Source organism: Canis lupus, chromosome 2 (assembly GCF_048164855.1).
Source record: "Canis lupus baileyi chromosome 2, mCanLup2.hap1, whole genome shotgun sequence".
NCBI lineage: Eukaryota > Metazoa > Chordata > Mammalia > Carnivora > Canidae > Canis > Canis lupus.
In genome coordinates, this window is record NC_132839.1 from 3,014,841 (window position 1) to 3,036,155 (window position 21,315).

At 37.0% G+C, this 21,315-nt stretch overlaps 1 protein-coding gene and 1 long non-coding RNA gene across 18 annotated transcripts in view; one reads left to right on the plus strand and one right to left on the minus strand.

Moving 5' to 3' along the window:
* The window catches only part of TMEM232 (transmembrane protein 232), a 248,986-nt gene that overhangs the window by 178,553 nt on the left and 49,118 nt on the right, over positions 1–21,315 (plus strand). Inside the window, exon 16 of one of the 16 annotated variants that reach the window (XM_072788148.1) lies at positions 8,354–8,562. The exons of the other annotated variants lie outside the window; for them this stretch is intronic. Within the exon in view, the coding sequence (XP_072644249.1) occupies positions 8,354–8,435 (82 nt within the window). The 3' untranslated portion in view covers positions 8,436–8,562. Of the gene's footprint in view, positions 1–8,353; positions 8,563–21,315 lie in introns of those variants that run through there. 16 annotated transcript variants of the gene reach the window in all.
* LOC140611412 (uncharacterized) overlaps positions 1–21,315 on the minus strand; it is an 86,279-nt gene that overhangs the window by 30,195 nt on the left and 34,769 nt on the right. The window lies entirely within an intron of this gene.

Below are 21,315 nucleotides of genomic sequence, written 5' to 3' on the forward strand. Positions count from 1 at the left end.
GGGAAATTTTTAGCTCTTATTTCTTGAAGTACAATCCATCCCTTAATCTCATTTTTCCTTCTAGGATCCCTGTAATGTGAATGTTATTATGCTTAAGGGTGTCACTATATTCCTTTAGTCTATTTTCATATATTATTGTCTTTCCTGTTTAGTTTGCTTTTGATTACTCTGTTTTTCAAGGTAACTGATGTGTTATTCTGTTTCCTCTAGTCTACTATATATTGCAGCTAGTGTCTACTGATTAATAAATGCATCTAGTGTATTTTAAATTCTATTTATTGAGTTCTTCATTTCTGTTTCCTTTTCATGTTTCCTATCTCTTTGTTAAGGGTCTTACTGAGATACTTCACTCTTCTCAAATCCAGTGAGTATCTTTTTGATGACTACTTTATATTCTCTTTCAGACATGTTACTTATCTCCATTTCATTTAGGTCTCTTGCTGTGATTTTTGTCCTGTTTTTTCATTTGGGACATACTGCCTTGACTCTTCATTTTATCTCACTCTGTTTCTTGTGTTATGAAAGTAATGTATGTATCCTAAACTTGAAGGTAGTGGCCTTATGAAGAAGAGTTCCTGTAGTGCCCCGTAGTGCAATGTCCTCTGTTCACCAAAACCTGGCACTTCAGGGGTGTTTTTCGCATGTGTTGCTTGCACTCTGCGGTTGTGGCTGAGCTACTTTTACCTTTGGTCTAGTCACCTGTGATGGCTCTCTTTGCCTGTGATGAGCAAGGTTTGGTCCCCTGTTAGTGCACAGTCTTGGGTCACCTGGGCTTAAGTTGAGTCAGACCAGGCGTTTGCCAGTGATGCAATAGTATCAACAGCAGGAAATTGCAGGGGTGGGGCATGCAGTGCCAGTTGTTTTGCACTGGCAGGAGGGAATCTGTAGCTGCCAGGAAACTAAGCAGGCCAGATCAGAGGGGGCAGATCTAAAGAATCCCACAGTGTTGGGAGGCTAGGTTTAGCCTTGTTTTGTACAGTGTGCTGTGGGAGGTAACCTGGAGCTGAGGCCTGGCTGGAAGGGCCATGTCTGCAGAACAAGGTGGTGTGATTTGCACAGTTGGCAAGTTAGGCAGTGAGTACTGTGCTGTGGAGGTTCCCACAAGCTTCCTTGTTCTAGGCTGGGAAGTAGGGGCGGGACATGACAGCTGCCAACCCCTTGTTGCTGGGTCTTCCAGTGACCCCTGCCCCTCCAGCCCCCCCTCTGACATCAGTAGACAAATCTCCCTCCCACATACTCCAGGTGATTCTCAAATTGCCACTTCTGTGCTGTGTCTCTGTGGGGCTGTTTGTTGTGTTGTCTCTTTAAGGGTGGAGAGTCAGCTTCCCTTCCCTTCCCAGATCTCCTAGGAACCTATTGATCTTTTAAATTCCAGCTTTTAAGCTCTACTGATCCTAAGAACTCACAAAATTTGGCCCCTCTGGTTTTCAAAGCCAAATGTTATAGGGACTCATCCATCCCATTCTAGTTCCCTGTACCTGGAGTTTCAAGTCTGAGGGTCTGTTTCTGTCCCTTCTGTGCCTCCCTCCTGAGGATGTTTCTGCTGGTCTGTTTAGCTCCTGACCCTGTCTCTGCTCTTCCTATCCTCTTTGATGTAGACTTTTGTCTACAGTTAGCTGTGAAGAGTATGTTCCTCTAGTCTTTGGGCCATTTTCTAGGTTATTAACACTGATGTGTCTATTATCTAGTTCTATTCATGGGACAGTGTGAGATTAGTATCCTCCAACTCCACCATCTTCACTGGAACACCTCTATATTTCTAAAAAGTGCCTAAATTAGGAGATTAAGAATGGACTTAAAGCTTCAGAATACTTTCAACCAAAATAGAGAACAAGAAAGTAATGCCATTGAAAGAAAGCCATTAGACTCTATGTTCTTTGAAGACAATGATCTGTTATGTAGTCCTAGAAACTATCATCCAGTGAATAATTCTACGAACACTAGCAGTGAACGCTGAATCAAATTAAACATAGGTTTCAGTCTAATTGTTTTAAATTTGTTATAAAATTGAATAAAAATAGTATTGAATAGAGATCAAATTATAATTTAATAAGTTTCAATAGTGTGGCTCTTAAAATATACATTATAGTTTTAATGAGAAAACTGAGAAAATGGAGAAGTAAAAATATGTTACATTCCCCCCTCTTATATAGAATGGGGAAAGAATCAAAAGGAGGATATGATTCAAAATATATTTTTTACCCTAATAACTTTTGATATATAGAGTTTTTTTAGAAATGTGGATGTAATGAATTAAAAACAGAATATATATGCCTTCCTAATCATGGGGGTAAATTAGAATAACAAAATTCTAAATAGAAAATATACACAGTAAAAACAAGAGATCATACAAGACATCAGATAAAACAAAAAGACAAAAATAGAAATTGTAATAAGAAAAGTAAATGCCATTAATTCCATAGTAGACAAAGGAAAAAATCAATCTAAGTGTAACTGAGAAGAAACTGTTAAAAATGAGATTAAATTTAAAAGAGAAAAGGAATGCAAATGATTTGTTGGGAAACATCAAACATTAAAATATGGTGAGTTGCAACACTATTTTCATACAAAGTTCAATTTTAGCCAGAAATCCTTAAATAGCTCAAAGACCATAGTGTTATATTGACAAATGGCACATTTGACAGCTAATGCATTCTCCATTGACTATTTCCACATAAACTGAAAATGCCTGGAAGAAGATATGCCAAATTAAACCACAATTATCTCAAGGAGGTATGATCATAGACAATTTGCCCTTTCATGGCACATACTGTTAATGGATTCATGCCCATAAACATTTAGAAAGGAAAGAAGTGAAAGAAAGAATAAAACCTTCTACCAAATAAACGTAACTGGTTTCTAAACTTTTTTCTTTGTTTTTAACATATATATCCATGGCTGTGGACTGAGATCTGTTGCCTAACTACCCCTTTTTAAAATTGCTTCTCTCTTTTCTAAGACATTTTTTTCTTTCTAGTTTTCCTCTTCCACCTGTGGTTGTGTCTTCTCTGGATTTTCTTCCCCTCCAACTACAGGGATTCTTCCAACATTTTCTTTCCTTGCTGTTACCTCCCTTCTCGTAATCATGTGGATTTAACTACTGCCTTGCCCCACGAAGTTTTTATTACTTCTCTACTGTGCTTCTATCTTTGCAACTACATGGTGAGCACCTCTACCTGAACATCTTGGTGACACGAAAACTTAGTACACTATGTCTAAAACTGAAGTAATTAGTGTTATTCATCAGTAATTAAATGAGTATCTACATTAGCCTTCAAAAGGCTAAACATTTAATGTGTCCTTAAAAATTTTGGCCCTCTTTCTTGTTCTCTCTTTTGGTAAAAGCACTATCAACCTCTGACCTATCTATCTAGGCTCAACATCTCTGGCTTGCTTTAGTTAGTAGGTAGTTAGTCAGTTGGTTAGTTTACTCCTCTCCCTCTCTTGCTTTTCAAAGCCAAATAGTGGCCTGATGTTACGTTTTTATTTTTCTACTTGGTCTTCATCTCTACTGGCTACTCTCTATTCATGTTTCACAAACCTCATCTGTACTTTTGAAATAGCCTCCTAAATTATCTTATTACCTACAAATCCCTGCACTTTTGACTCATTCTATAATCTATTGCTTATTGCTTATTCAATCTTGCTAAAGTATACAACTCTTGGATTCACTCTCACTCTTCCTGGCTTCGCACAAGTGCAGGTAAATTGTGGAAGTGACTTATTATCAGTTAAACATTTCTTAATTCCTTCTGGAAAGAAGTTTTCTTTCCCATCTAGGAAGTCCTATAGCCCTACCTTCCTTACAGTATTTATTATTTATGTTTAATATTATAGGCATTTATGAACAGCATTTATTGTACCTCTGATATTTTTAAAGCTCAACAGTGTGATGTATTTCCAGTATGGGATCTTTTTCTAAACACAACAGGAATTATAATTGTTATCTCCTTATAGTTTAGCAGCTTAGGAGAAAATTTGTTTATAAGCAAGCGCTAAAATACTGAGAAGTTTCAACTATTATTTTTGTTGACTCTGGCTAAATAGCACAACATGTTCGAGCAAAGTGAACTACCAATGACCCTTATTTAGTTTAGATTTTTTTTTTTTTTTTTTTTTTTAGCATCTCACTTCTAAAGTAGAGTTGGCTACAGAATTTGACTTAAGAAATAGCCTAGTACAATCCTAACAACTGTAGGAGAATAACATTTGTCCCTCTTGCCACAAAAATATTAAGTATACTTAAATATAATAACATGACATTAGATTTGATTTTATAGCAATGGCATCAGATGATATTAGAAGGAACAAAATGTATTTTGGATCACAGACAGCTGATACAAATTTTGACTAGCTGGTTGATTAAACTCTTCTAACTTCTTAGTTTCACCTCAGTGCCCTTCAGAATTCTGAACAGTACAACACAGTACACTTTTATTTGAAGAGCTTGTCCAGAGTGCTTAAATTTCCCTGGGATTGATTTTGCAGCCTCTAAGTACAGGTAGTAGTTGGTTCTGTGTGCACACACAAAAAAACTTGAATTGATTTAAAATGAAGTAGGTCAGTGTAGATCAATTTAGGCCAGGACAACCCAAGAGGAGATGCAAATTAGGATTCTCCTACTGAGACTGAAAATAGATTCCATCAAGTCTTCTCCAAGCAAATTCTGAAAATGTATCTTAAAAGGGACAGCTATAAAAATTCCAAGAATACTGTAGCAATTTGAATAAGAGAACATGGAAGAAAGGACAGGAAATAAAAAAGATATTTTGATAAAAGAATTTCCCAATATACAGCCTGATGTTTTAATTTTCTGTTTAATCGGTTTAGAAGGATGACACCATTGAAAGAAAAAGTCAGAGAGCAATCTACTAATGACTTTATGCCAACAGCACTTGTCAATCATAATTTCTCCTTCAAAAGTGATAAAGGGCAGTGTTCAGTTCCAAATATAATGGAAAACACTGTATTTGAATGCATGCACATAATCTCTTCAGTGTGTGAGGTGCTTAACAGACAGCTTTTTTGTAAAGCACAGCACTTGGAAAACCAAAAAGTAAGAGCTAATTCATAAAGCCACTGCACCAAAACCTGGAGCTGTTTGAGGGTCACATTGCTATCTCATACTTATTATTTCACTGGTGTCATGAGACCAGAATATAGAAAATGGAAATGACTTTACAGTTTCTTTTGGTGCATTTACCTGCAGCACAATGAGCTGTTCCCTGTAGTTTTTTTTTTTTTTTGGGGGGGGGGGTGGTCGGAATCCCCATCCTTAAAATCCCAGGCATAAGATACTTGACTTTAAATGTCTACTGTTTACCTTTAGAACTATTAGATAATAAGATGCTTGTTAAGAGCGAATTCATTGGCAGACACGTTTTTAGTTTGGGGGAAGCTCGAGATGTCCCAGTGTAAGGATCTTGGCTCTGGTTCTGCTACTAACTAGCTGGTTATGACACAGCCTCCAACCTCTCAGCACTTTAATTTCTGCATCTCAAACTCTCATTTGAGCCTCTATTACCTTGTCTGAACTCTCTGAGCCTTGGTTTCCTCATCTGAGTTGTTCAACTTAGTCAACCTGTTTAGTTCTTTTACATTTTCAATTTATAAAAACCAAGACTCAGTTTTAATTCTGTAAGGCAAGAAATAAAGGCCAATATTAGAAAAGGTAAACACCTTAAACAGTGTGACATAGACTTCAGAACAAAAAACATTACCAGGGCTAAACTAACAAAGGACATTACTAACTGATAGGGGTGGAAATTGATTCACTAAGAATAAAAAAAAAAATCCAAAAAATGCAGGGGCCTAAAACTTGTGCTTTCAAATACATGAAACAAATAACAGGATTGAAAAGAGAAACAGAAAAATCCATACTTTGGATTTGAAGTATCCATAATACTTGTACACTTCAACAATTCTCTCTGGGCAATTAATGTAACAAGTGGACAGAAAATCAGTAAGGAAATCAAAGCCTGAAACAACACTATAAACTAACTTTATGTAATTAACATTATAGAATATTCCAACTAACAACAGCAGAATAAAAGTTATTGTCATATATACATGAAAAATTCACTAAGATGTCAATATTCTGACATTTAATAAAAATTATAAAAGGTTTATTTTAAGACTGTAAAAAAAAAACCCTTAAATTATAGAAAACACAGGTGTCTGGAAAATACATGGTAACCCAAATATGTGGGTTATCTAGAAGTGTGTACTTTAATTTTATGAGAAAGGAAGTCCTATGAAAAGGAGAAAATGCTTTAATTCAAAAGAAAACAAAAATTTTTAATGTAAAATGCAGTTAATATAAAAATGTAAACTGCAGTTAAAGCAATGTTTAAAGGGAAATGTATAACATTACATTTTTATATTAGAAAACAAAACATCTTAAATTGGTGATCTAAGCTTCCACTTTAAGAAAATGGGAGAATAAAAGCAAATTAAATAGAAGTATGAATAATAAATAAAATTGAAATAATAAAACTGAAAGTAGTACAAACAATAGAGTAAGTGGAAATCAAATGCTTGTTCTTTGCAAATATCAATAAAAATGATAAACCTCAGGGTGCCTGGGTGGCTCAATTGGTAAGCAACTACCTCAGATCTCCCGGTCATGAGATGAAGCTCCGCATCAGTTCTATGCTCAACGAGAAGCCTGCTTCTCCTTCTCCCTCTGTGTGCTCTCTCAAATAAATAAGTAAAATATTTTTAAAGAATGATAAACCTCTAGCCAGGATTACCGTAAAAAACAAAATGAAAATGGAAGTTACAAATTATCAATATCAAATTTAAAAAAGGAAACATCATTACAGATCTTACAGACATTAAAAGGATAATAATGTAATATTAAAAACTAATGCTCATAAATCGAACGGCTTAGATGCAATAGGCAAATTACTTGAAAGCCAAAAAACTATCAAAGTTCATTCAAGAAGAAATGGGTTTAATGTGACGAATATAAAGGAACTGAATCATAGTTAAAATCCTCCAAGAAAGAAAATACTGAGCCCAATGGATTCATTAATTCTCCTAAACTTTTAAGGAAGAAATCATATCTACTCTACAAAAGCTCTTCATCTAAGTAACATTTCCTCATTCATATTATGAGGCTAGCAAATGTCCTGATATTAAAACTAGGAAAAAAGTGTTACAAGAAAAAAAAATCAGTGATGACTCTCTTTCACAAACATAGATGTAAAATTTTTAACAAAATGATAGCAAATCAAATTCAGCAATACATAAAAAAAATTATGAGTCAGTGGGTTTTATTCCAGGAATGACATTTGAACAGTGAAAATTATCAATCTTTATAAAAACTGTTATTTCTAGACTGAAGAAGGAAAAAAATAAATGAAGAAAAACATTTAACAAAAATATTTCTTCAAAATAAAAGCTCTTTTAAAACAAGAAGTAGAACTTCCTCAATCTAATAAAGGAACTCTATGAAAACCTATAGTTACATTCTATATAATGGAGAAAGGAAAAGGCACACTTAAAACTACTCACAGCTGATAAAATTATCTGCTGAAATCCTATGAAATCTACAAGAGTCACCAGGATACTGGGTTTAGCAACATTACACAATAAAAGGCCAATATACAAAATCTATAATTTTATACACTAGTCATTAATAATTAGAAACCACAATAAAAATGTTTTACAATAGCAGCAAAACCAAACCATGCAATAATTAGATATAACATGCAGAAAGTTACAAAAAAGATCTACAGAGGAGAGAGAGATGGCATTCATGAATTGGTGAAATCAATATTGTGAAGATGTGGATATTCTTGAAACTGATCCAGAGCTTCAGTGAAATCCCAATCAGTATCTCAAAAGTGTTTTTGTAGCCATGGCTCATAAAATTGATCATGAAACTTATATGGTGAAAAAAGAAAACAACTAGAATTTAAAAAGACATTTTGAAAAAATAAGAATATTATACTTGTTATAAAACTACAGCAAGAGAGTGTGGTATGGGCATCAAGACAGACACACGGATCAACAGAAGAAGAATCTAGAAATAGACGTGCACAAAGAGACATACACATTTGCACGTTTGTATTTTGACCAAGGTGCAAATGTAGTGACCATGGATAAGGGACAGTCTCTAAATGGTGCTGGGATGACTGGAGCTCCATGTCCAAAAACAAAACAAAAAAAGGACAAATACCCTTGTATGATATAGAAAATTAACTCAAATTGGATCTAATTTGTTTGTTAAACAAATTTACACATTTAAAATCATAAAATTTCTGCCAGAAAAAAATGAAGAAAACCTTTTGTGGTTTGTGCAAGATTTCTTAATTACTCTACTGAAAACAAGCCACTCAATTTTTAGAAATCTCAACGTTGGATTCCTGGAAAAAGATGGAAGAGTAGCAGGACCTCCCGAAGTTCATCTCCTTCCACGGATACAGTGAGATGAAGGCCCCCGCCAGCAGTGTGCACCCCCGGGGCACGGCCCCAGCTGCGAACAGACTCTGGACAGCTCAGTGGAGACGAGCCCGTAGGGGCCAGAGGGCAGCGGAACGGACAGGATGCAGAAGGGCCGGGTCGCAGAGGGCGGGTCGCAGAAGGGACAGGATGCAGAGAGATGGGCCGCAGAAGGGATGGGCCACAGAAGGGACGAGCCGCAGAGAGACGGGTCGCAGAAGGGCCAGGATGCAGAGGGAGGGGTCGCAGAGGGACAGGCTGCAGAAGGGACAGGATGCAGAGGGCCAGGCCACAGCAAGGACAGGCCACAGAATGGATGGGTCACAGAGGGACGGGACACAGAAGGGCCAGGACGCAGAGGGACGGGCCGCAGAAGGGACAGGCCGCTGAAGGCACAGGATGCAGAGGGCCAGGCCGCAGAAGGGCTGGGCCACAGAAGGGACAGGACGCAGAGGGACGGGATGCAGAGGGCCAGGCCGCAGAAGGGCCGGGCCACGGAAGGGATGGGATGCAGAAGGGCCAGGCCTCAGGAGGGCCGAGGCCTGCACGGGAAGCCAGGCCTCACCACATGCAGCTGTGAAAACCATGGGGGCCCAGTTCCAAGACTTCTGACGGCCAGCAAGGCCTTAAAACCTAACATCCTAAAGTCAGCAGCCTTGGTGGGGAGCTCCGAGGGCGAGAGGACGGCCCAACAGCCCGAGGGACACACAGCGCAGCGCAGAAGTGGCACTTTGAGCCTCACCAGGTATGTGGCAAGGGGGTCTGTTCACTGATGTCCGCAGGGGGCTGGCGGGGCAGGACCACTGGGAGACCCTTCCAGCTGCAAGGGGTTGGCAGCTGCCACGCTCTCCTGCATCCCCGCCGAGGACAGAGACACCTGGGGGGCCTGCTCAGGCCACACCTCTCGGTTCAGACGGGGCCCTTCCAGCCAGGCTGCAGCTCCAGGTCGCCTGCCACACCAGACCTCACCAAACGTTGCCAACACCCCGGGCCCCGCGAGCACCGTACTGCCATCCGCAGCCTCCGAGCTGTCCTGCCTTGGGCCCGACGGCAGGTGCCCTCCTCCCGCACAGAGCTCCTGGCCCTGCGCGCCCCACGCCCCCCACTCCCACCCTCCCCTGCAGCTCAGTGGGGCTGTACCTCTGGCAGACCCCCCAGAGCCCAGATCAAGGCCAAGGCGGCATCCCCCCACCCCGACACCCCAGGGAATGAACCCTGCCCAGCACCCGCAAAGCGAGCCATCATAGACAAGAGGACCGGAGGCACGACAGCAGGGTGCAAGCAGCACACACAGACACTCTGAAGTGCCAGGTCCTGGCGAGCAGGGGATACTGCACTGCAGGGCGCAAGAGAAACTAGAAATCACCCACAAGAAAAAAAATCTAGGAAGAGCACAAATACATGGAGATCAGATAATATGCTACTAACATGATGAATGAAATAACCAGGAAGTCAAAGAAGTCCCAAAATACATGGAGACAAATGAACATGAAAACACTCCAGGTCCAAAATCTTTGGGACGCAGCAACAGCTGTGCTAACGTAAATTCCATAGCATTACAGGCCTACCTCAAGAAGCAAGGCAAATGTGAAATAGCCTAACCTGATACCTCCAGGAGCCAGAGAAAGAACAAACAAAACTCAAAACCAGTAGAAGATAGGAAATAATAAAGAGTAAAGCAGAGGGGCACTCAGCTGGTTTTGCATCCAACTCTTGATCTCAGGGTTGTAAGTTCAAGCCCTGCATTGAGTCCAGCGTGGAGCCTACTTACCTTTTTTTTTTTTTTTTTTGTAAGTCAGAAATAAACAAAATGAAACTAAGAATACAATAGATCAATTAACCCAGGAGCTGGTTCTTTGAAAAAAAAAAAATCAGCAAAATTGATAAACCTTTAGCCAGACTCAAAAGTTCATTAAAACAGAGAGAGAGGGACATTCAAACAAAATCAGAAATAAAAAAGGAGAGGGACACCCGGGTGGCCCAGTGGTTTAGCACCGCCTTCAGCCCAGGGTGCGACCCTGGAGACCTGGGATCTAATCCCACGTTGGGCTCCCTGCATGGAGCCTGCTTCTCCCTCGGCCTGTGTCTCTGCCTCTCTGTGTCTTGTAAATAAATAAAATCTAAAAAAAAAAAAAAGAAAGAAAAAAAGAAAGAAAAAGAAATACCAACGGACACCACAGAATTACAAAGGATTATAAGAGACTATCCTGAAAAACTATTATCCAACAAACTGGACAACCTAGAAGAAGTGGATAAACTCCTAGAAGCATGTAAACTCTCAAAACTGAATTAAGAAGAAATAGAAAATTTAAAGAGACTGATTACCAGCAATGAACTGAAATCAGCCACCAAAACACTCCCCATACCCCAAAGCCCAGGACCAGACGGCTCCACAGGTAAATTCTGCCAAACGTTTACAGAAGAGTTAATACATACTCTTCTCATATTATTCTAAAAAAAAAAAAAATAGATGAGAGAAACTTCCAAATTCGTTCTGTGAGGCCCGCATTATCCTCAGATTGGTGGGGGATGGACGGAACAGGTCGAGAGGATTAAGAGTGGACTTTCATAACAAGAATCCTTGAACTTTCAGGTACTGAGCACCTGAAACTACCTTGACTCCGTATGTTAAGTATACCGGAATTAACATTTAAAAATGCAATTAGAAAAAAAATAAAATAAAAATGCAATTAGAGAACATTTTAGAATAAATTAAAAACAATATAACATTTTTTGTGGAGAACTTAAGTACTTGGAAACCTAAAAATTCTTGGGAACAAAAATCATCATTTGATCATTTTATCTTGCAGCGTGAATGCTCTTAGTATTTGTAGGATTTTGCTTTTATCCTTATAGTTAGTGTTTTTCTTGGGTCCCTATTCACTGGTTTTGGGACTGGCTTAGAAAGTCATTTAAATACACATACGTGGGTCTGCTTTAGCTCGTAAGTTTTCTGTGGCCATATCTTTGAATACTTCTTTTTTTTTTTTTTTTTGAATACTGCTTCTATTTCAAATTTTCCAGGTTTTAAAAACTTGATAATTCTTGGGAAGTTATGTAACAGTTATTCCATTTTAGTTCTCTCTTTACTTGAACTTTATATTTTCGCTATCTCCGGAAATCTTGAATTGGTGATCCTTAACACTGCTTTATTTTTCATAATGTCTTTTCTGTTTTCTTAAAATGCTTTCTTATGTCTTGGTCTTTTACCATGGCATTTTTATCTTTTCATATCATCCTTTGTTTTCTATTCTTATGACTTTTAGTTCCTATTTCATAGATATATTTTATATCCTATTGAGTGCCAAGTTGTTTTCTGTACCTACTTTCAGATTCCTGCTGTCGATAATTTTTTAAAAGTTTATTTTCTTGTAGATACATGTGACGAGGTCCATCCTTCTTGGCTTTCTCTAAGTTAGAGGTTGCTTTGGAAGTTTTCTTCTACTTGCCATTTAATGAGGAGAGGTCTGTATGGGACTGGTGTTTGCCAACAGACAGGATTTACCATATGTTTGCATGCTAGTGGATACCCCAAGGTAGATCAGTAGCTGGATAGCATGGTTCCCAGTTTCAGTCGGCTTTTATCTAATGTGGCTACGCTGGAATGTGAGAGGTTTTTGTTTTTTGTTTTTTTTTTTTTATCCATTCTACCTGTATTTCATACTATTATTCTCTTTTTGGAAAACAGGGCCCTTCCTATCTCTGCAAGATTCTTCTAACCCTCAGTAGAATTTCAGTTAAACTAGCCTTTCTAGGATATCTGCCCATCAACTTTCTTCTACTTGGGGCGCCTGGGTGGCTCAGTAGTTAATGTCCAACTCTTGATTTTGGCTCAGGTCATGAGCTCAGGGTTGTGAGATCCAGCCCTGCATCAGGCTCTGCGCTGGGCATGGAACCTGCTTGGGGGATTCTTTTTCTCCATTCCCCTCCATCTCTCCCTGCTTCTCTTTCCTACCTTCTCAAAAGAGAAACAGAAGAAAAATTTTAAATTTTGTTAAATATTTAACTTTTATGGCCTGCAGAAGCTAACTGTATATATCGGGGATATGGGAAGGAGAAAAGTAACCCTTTAGGTGCTGTAAAAATTGGTACCTATATTATTGGTTGGTAAAGATATTGTGAGCAGTTATAGAGCAAGGACTACCTGCTTTCCTGTAAGCATTTCTCCCTATTTCTGTATGAAGGCTGCTAGTGGGTTCTCACTTCCATTTTGAAATACAGTTCCCATGATTCCTCTATTACTAAAGATTGCCACACAGTAAGTAAAGATTCTGGGTTATACCCTATTGTTTTAGCCTGCTCCATTGATCAATTCCCAAAGATACAATACAAAGGACAAGAGTAAGAGTATCACTATGGGGATGCTGCAAACCTAGCATAGTGTATTTTTAAAATAGGAATAATTTCCAGAATTTTTTCCTTAGCTATTATTAATAACAAAATAGTTGTAGTATATCTCATAGTTATGGAAACATGGTAGTGTGTCAAATAATAGTTGAGAACTTGTAGAATAAAATGCTGGTGGATTATTAATATTTAGGCATTCTCAGTTGTTTAGCTTCAAGCCTAGAGTCCTATATTATTATGTTCTCTAGCAACAGTTGAGTCCTTCAGAAGCAGGAAAGAGGAAAAAAAACACGGTCTCTTACAGGTCCCCATCTGCCCACCCCATATGTATAGAGTTGCTATGGCAATTAATTGCTCCTCAGGTAAGACAACTCTTCCAATCTTTCATACTCTGCCTCCATTCTGTTTTAATAACCCCTGAAGTGGTCCCACATCTTTAAGTATTTCTTGTTCAATCTGCACAACTGTCAGAGTAATCATTTTGAAACACAATTCTGATCAGACTGTTTTACTGCTCAAAAGCCTTCAAAGACTACAAGGATGTTGTGCCAAATGAAGGCAAAATCTTCATACAGAAGAGTCAGGTTCAGAGCCCCTAGTTTCCATCTCTATCACTTCCACTTTCTTCCCTTCTCTCTTCTTCTTGGGGACCAGAATGATATGCCCCACATAGCAGACAGTCTCATGTTTCTGTCTCACATGCAAGAAAAGGCCTAAAAATCCTATTTCTGGGTTCTTCAAGAAAATGGCTTTGCTCCTGTGCTAGGCAGCCCCTATAATGTCCTCCATCGATCCATGCTTCTTGATATTCGTGCCCCAGTGTAATCCTTCCCCCTGAGTATGGGCTGGATTTAGGTTTCCGCTTCCAATGACTAGACTGTGGCTGAATGGAGAAGCCACTTCTAAGACTAGGATACAAAAAGTCAGAGGTTTCTGTCTGAGGGACTCCCACCCACTCACTCTGAGAGAAATCAACTGCCACGTTGCCCCAAAGAGAGGCATAAGTGGTAAGAAACTGATGTCTCTTATCAATAACCAGCAAGGGATAAGACTTGCCAAGAGTCATATGAAGAAGTTTGAAAAGTGAAGTCTCCTCCAAGGAACTGTGAGATGCCTGCAACCTCTGCTAGTACTTGATTTCAGCCCCGTGAGAGACACTGAACCTAAGGCCATATCCAAATTACTGACCCAGAGAAACTATGAGATGATTAACTTCCTGCTTCTAAAGATGTATGAAAACTGCTAATTTAGGGGTAATTTTTATGCAGTAATATGTAACTAATATACTCCCTAATCACACCATGATGAGAGCCATTATTCAATAAGCTCCAACAACCCACCCAGAGCTTCCCATTGCCTTCTAACTATTTTGCTTTCAAACATAAATAATTGAGAAATGGAGCATGAGGAAAACTTGCAAAATAATGGTTATGTTTATTTTCCTGAACATGATGACGTTTCCATGGGTATATATGTAGTATCAAAATGTATGAAATTATACATATTATCTTAAGCATGCACAACTTATTGTGTGCTAGTTATACCTCAATAAAGCTGTTAAAATGTGAATAGAGATATAAAATTCACCAATTATTTGTAAAAATACTCCCAATATAAGAGGCAGGGTCCCAAATAAAATGTAAAAGTCATTCAGAAAACTGAAACCATGCATAAGGACAGAAGAAAATTTAAAAATCTCTAATTATCTTCTGAGAAATAAATGAAAATTTTCTCATCCATGAAAAAAAAAGGAGGCGATAAAAAGAATAGTATAAGAGAGAAAGAATTCTTAGAAATTAAAAACATAATAGTGGAAGCTAAAAATTCAGACGGTTTGGATGATAAAGTTGAAGAGATCTCTCAGAAAGTAAAAGAGGAGGAAAAGAGGAACACAAAAGATAAGAAATGAGAGCACAGTTCCTGAGGTCTAACATTAGAATAAAATGAATTCCAGAGGAAAAAGAAAACAAACAGCATCGGAAATTATTTATCAATGACGTGTCCATAGTGACATTTAAGGTGTCCAAATAGTGCTCAAAAATTTTTTTTAAGACCTATTGTAAGGCACTTTGTATTATCCATTGTATGTAATAAATGACTACAATATGTAGCAACTAAAAACTCATATTTATTATCTCACAGTTTGAGTCAGGAATCAGACATAATTTATCTGGGTTCACTTTTTGGAAGGTCTCTCACAAGGCTGTAATCAAGGTGTTGGCCAAGATTAGGGTCTCCTCCGAAGGCAAACCTGGGAAGACTCCACTTTCAAGATCACTCACAAATTATTGGCAGGATTTAGTTCCTCGTGGGTTGTTAGACTGAGAATCTAAACAGCTTGCTCTTAGCCATAGACCATCTTTGTTACTTGCCTTGTAGGACTCTTCAGTATGGCAACTTGATTTACCAATTCATAAATGCCAAAAAGGCAAAAGAAAGAGTTTGCTAATAAGACTGAAGTCACACCTAATCATGGAAGTGAAATCCCATTACATTCTTTATATTGTATTGACTAGAAGCAAGTCATTGGGCTAGCCCATATATACTCTAGGAGAATTACCCAGGGCATGAGTAGAATAAGATGGGGATTACTGAGGTCATTTTGGAGATCTGCCTATTGCACACTTCATTGTGAAAACTGAAAAACTGTGGAAAAAAAGAAGCTTAAAACTTCCTGTGACAGAAAGTATTAGCAATCATAAGATGTTTTATGTGTTTTTGTTTTTCTAGAAGACTTCCTTGCAGTTAGAGTAGTAGTTCTCAGTCAAGAGTAATTTTGCCTCCCAGGGAACCCTGCCAACATTAATAACTGGAGGGTGTTATTGTCATTCATGTGGAAACCAGAGATGTTGCCACATATCCTACAATGCACAGGACAGCCCCCATAACAAAGCAATATCTAAATGTTAATAGGTCAAAGTTTAGGGACACATGGGTGGCTTAGCAGTTAAGCATCTGCCTTTGGCTCAGTTCATGATCCCAGGGTCCTGGGGTCGAGTCCCACATTGAGCTCCCTGGGTGGAGCCTGCTTCTCTCTCTGCCTGTTTCTCTGCCTCTGTGTGTGTGTCTCTCATGAGTAAATAAAAATATTTTTAAAAAAATAGGTCAAGCTTTAGAAACTGGTTTAGAATCATGTATATTTTACCAAAATACTATGAGCTGAAATTATATGGCATTTCTGTGCCAAAGCAATTAGGACCTAGTATCTTTCCTTCAAGTCTTTCTTCCTTTGTCAAAGAGAACTTCAAAGCCACATGTTGATATGGTGGCATTACTAGATGGAAAGAACTTGGATTTATGGGTCACTAGATGGAGAAGAGCTTCTAATGAAACATATCAGACTTTATATAAACAAGAAAAAAAGCTTTGTTTCTTAATTGAAATTTTAGTGTTCATCTTGACAGAGTTAGCAGTAAGTATATAATATAGCCCCAAAGAGACTAAACAAGCTACTACCAATGCCCGGGAATCAAGATGGCATCAGATGCCACAAAATCAGCATCAGAAACAAGAAGACAATGGAGTAATCCAATGTAGAATCATAAACATCCCTTGGTACTGGATATATTTGGCTCATAATGTTTGGAAAATAGGTAACAATAATTCATATAAAAATTTAGCTGAATCTATTCTGTTATTCAATTTGGATAAAGTCCAGATAACAAATGACACCTGAATATTTTCCTGCCTCAGCTTATTAAATGTGAGGGTAAAATATTTTCAAATAGTTTACTTTCTATTCACCATGTCTTTGGAAGCTTCTTGAGAATATCCCCCAAATGAGGCAAAAAAAAAAAAAAAAAAAAATCAAGGAAAAGGAACACAGTGGGTTTAGGAAACAATGACCCTAACAGAGAACAGTGGCAAGGGTGTTTCCGGGATGACAGTGATAGAGCAGGTCTAGAGAGCAACCTGCTCCAAATGGTGTAAAAAAGACACTTAAACTCAACACATTCAAACCTGAAGTTATCCCTTGTTCTCCATGCAATCTGTTCCCTCAGGGACTAACATGTACTCAGTTAAATTATATGCACCCTTATTTTCACTAACACTATACTAACTCCTACTCATCTTTCTAGATTTGTTTCAGGGGTATTCCTAGAGCCATATCTCTGCCCAGGAGCTGATTATAGTTTTTCCCCTGCTTTGTGAAACCATTGACATAAGTTTCTATAAAGTGCCCTTTAAAAAATTAACATCTTTAAACATTAACATCATTTTACCACATATTTTGGCATCTTTCAGTTAATCACATCACAATCCTGTTGTGATGATCACACATGTCTGACATGAACATAATGAGATGACCCCAGACTTTAATGGCTAAATTGATTTAGGGGATTGTAGAGAAACTAAAGTAGAAAATGAAGCTGCAATGCTAAGGGGGCAGAGGACCATCCCTGGCTCCGCACTGAATTTTGGATCTGGAAATGCAAGAATTATTTCAGTGGAACATATTTATTGGAAATTTTGACTTACTAGACTTAAAAGATATTAAAATTCAAAGAGCCTTGACTTTGAGTTCCATAGTTGCTCTAGTTAATGTGAAAATGACACCTGAAACTTTCCAGCAGACACTGTATATGGAAACCAACAGATCAATAGTCTGACTGGCAAAGGAAAGTGAGACTGAAACTTTAGAAGCTGATGTCTGAGACAGAGCCCCTCGGATGGGATCTTTGGGAGTGGCAAAAGCCCAATGACCCTGGAGCTTCTCCTCACTGGCAATTCTTCATGCCCAGCAGAAATGGAATCACTGCCCAGGCTGAAGGGGGAGAGTAGAACAATTTTTTAACTCTCACTGAGAAGACAGTATTTATAGAATGGTCTAAAATGCAGGAACTACAAAACAGTAGCAACTAAATAGATTTCAGATTTTTTTTAAATGGAGGATTAAGTAATGATAATAGTAATGGTTAAGTTGAGAACAATTTTTTTTCTTTACTAGTCTGCTTTTACTACCTATTTTGGATAATTTTCTTGTAAATATGCTTTAAATCTTGCCCTTTGTAGGAAGCTGTAATCTTGAGGCTCTGTGATTTGGGCAAGCTAATTGTGGTGAAAGAAAATAAAAATAATGTTCAAAGAATACCTAGTTGTGATTTACTACTTGAACCAATCACCTTTCCCAAATGGAAAACCAACATTATTTATTTGAGATAAAAATCTTCCGTTCATGTGCCCAGAAAATCATTTTTTAAAAATTTCTTTTTAAAAAGGTATATGAAAAATTAAATCTGAATAGGTTCTGAGTGTGAAAGTTATACCTGAATGTATCTCTAAAGACTTGAAACTTTTCATTTCTTGACTGTGCCAGGGATCCTAAGGTTACTGAATTGAAACGGAATTGAGAAAAATGCTGCTGAACTATTAAAGGACAGTTCTACTTAAGATCTAATTTTGTATGTGATCAGAGTTGTTAGTAGCTTAAAATAGACTATTATATCAATAAGATGTATTTTTTTTATTTATTTTATTTTTTTTATTTTTTATTTTTTTTAAGATGTATTTTTTAGTAAGATGTTTTATATAAGCCTCATGGTAACTACAAAGCAAACATACACAAAAGGTAAAGAAAAGTGAAATTAAAGCTTATCAAAATGGAAGAATGTCAGTTCACAAAGGAAGACAGCAAAAGTGGAAGAAACAATAAGATGGCATTATTAATTCATCCTTACCTATCAATAATTGCTTTAAATGTAAATGTACTAAATTTTCCAATAAAAAGCTATTGAGTGATGAATGGATAAAAAAAAAAAAAAAACAAAAACAAGACCTACTATATGCTGCCTACAAGAGACTCACTTCAATTCTAAAGACACACACAGAGTTAAAGGGATGGAAAAGATAGACCATGCAAATGAAGTTAGAAAAAGAAGCTCAGCTATACTTACATTGGACAAAATAGAGTAGGTCAAAAACTATAACAAGAGACAAAGAAGGTCATAATGTAATGAAAAATGGGTCAAATCATCAAGAGGATATAGCAGTTGTAAATTTATATGCACCCAACATCGGAGTACCAAAATATATTAAGCAAATACTAACAGATCTGAAGGGAGAAATGGACAGTACAAAAATAGTAGGAGACTTTAATACTCCACTTTAAACAATGTATAGAACAGACAGAAAAAATAAAAAGGAACATTGTACTTAAATTATACTTTAGACCAAATGGACCTAACAGACATTTACATAATATTCCACTTAACAGCAGAATACACATTCTTCTCAAGTGCACATGGAACATTCTCCAGGAGAGATCCTATGTTAGGCTACAAACATGTCTTTAGGAAATTTAAGAGGACTGGAATCATACCAAGTAGTTTTTCCAATCACAATGATATATAAAACTAAAAACCAGTAACAAGAAAAACTGGAAATTCAGAAATATGTGGAAATTAAACAACATACTTCTGAACAATCAGTGGAGCATAGAAGAAATCAAATGTGAAGTCAAAAAAATATCTTGAAACAAATGAAAATGGAAACAGAACATAACAAAATTTATGGTATGCAGCAAAAGCAGTTCTGAGGGAAGTTTATAGTGATAAACATCTAAAGAAAAAAGGATCTCGACCTAACTTTTGGCTTATTTTGTTGTTTATCTAATTCCTTGAAGTATAAAGTTAGCAGAAATAAATAAGAGATCAAAGTAGAAACAAATGAAATAACAGAGACCCGAAAACACTAGGAAAAGGTTAATGAAACTAAGATCTTTTGCTCTGAAAATATAAAAATATGACAAAACTTCATCTAGACCTCCCCCCTAAAAAAGAGAAAACTCAAGAACATGGTACTATAACAGATACCACAGAAATACAAAGGATCATAAAAAATACTATGAATAGTATTCCAACAAACTGGATAAACTAGAAGAAATGGGTAAGTTCTTTGAACTGTAAAATCTACCAAGAATGAGTCATGAAGAAATAGAAAATCTGAATAGACAATAACAAGTAAGATGACTGAATCAGGAATCAAAAAATAAAGAAAAATCTCTCAACAAAGAAAATCTCAGACCAAATAACTTCACTGGTTAATTATACCAAACATTTAAAGAAGAATTAACATTACTCCTTCTTAAAGTCTTCTAAAAAACTAAAAATAAGGGAACACTCCTAAACTGATTTTATGATGCCAGCATTACCTTAATACCAAAGCCAGATAAGGCTACTACAAGAAAACAAAAGTACAGGCCATTTACTCTGATAACTATAGATGCAAAAATTTTCAACAACATACCAGCAAACCAAATTCAATAGCACATCATCAAAAGGATCAAATATCATGAAGTGGGAGGGATACAAGGATATTTTAACGTATGTAAGTCAATAAATGTGATACAGCATATTAATAGATTAAAAGATAAAAATCATGATCATCTCAATAGATGCAGAGAAGGCATTTGACAAAATTCAGATTTTTCATCTTTCATGATAAAAATGCTCAACCAATTGGGTATAGAAGAAACATACTACAACAGGATAAAGCCATAACTGACAAGCCCACAGCTAACGTTGTACTCAATGGTGAAAGCATACTACCAGTAGTCCTAGTTAGAGCATTTAAGCAAGAAAATGAAATTAAAGTCAGAAAGGAAGTACTTAAAACTGTCTCTGTTTTGCAGAGGACTTGATTTTATATATAGGAAAACAAAAAAGATCCATGAAAAACTATTAGAATTAATAAATGAATTCAGTAAAGTTGCAGGATAGAAAATCAACATACAAAATCACACTGACAGTGAACTAACTGTAAAAAATAACCTTTTACAAAAGCATCTAAACCAATAAAATACTTAGGAATAAATTTAATCAAAGAGGTTCAAGTTCTGTACACTGACAACTTTAAGGCAATGATGAAAGAAACTGAGAAAGACCAAGTAAATGGGAAATATCCTGTGCCTCTATATTGGAAGATTTTAACATTTGTTAAAATGTCCATACTGCCCAAAGCAATCTACAGATTGAATGTAATCCCTATCAAAATTTCAAAGAAATTTTTCACAGAAATAGGGAAAATCCTAAAATTTGTATGAAATTTGCAGAAGACCATTAGGCAAAGCAATCCTGAGGGCAAAATTGGAGGCATTATGCTTCCCAATTTCAAACTATATTACAAAGGTATAATGATCAAAGTGGTATAGTGCTGGCATAAAAACAGAAATACAGACTAATGGAACAGCATCAAGAGCCCAGAAATAAACCTATGCATATACAGTTAACTAATATTTGACAAGGCAGCCGAGAATACTCAATGGAAAAAAAGATAGGCTCTTCCATAATTGGTGCTGGGAAAATTGGGTATTCACATGCAAAAGAATGAAATCATAAGATTTCAAAATCATAAGATTCCCCTCTTATACCACTTGGAAAAATTAACCTGAAATGGATTAAAGACTTAAATATAAGAATTGAAATTAAAATTTCTAGGGGAAAACAAAAAAAGCACCTCGATATTGGTCTTGGCAACATTTTTTTTTTTTTTTTTTTTTTGCATCTGATGTGAAAAACACGA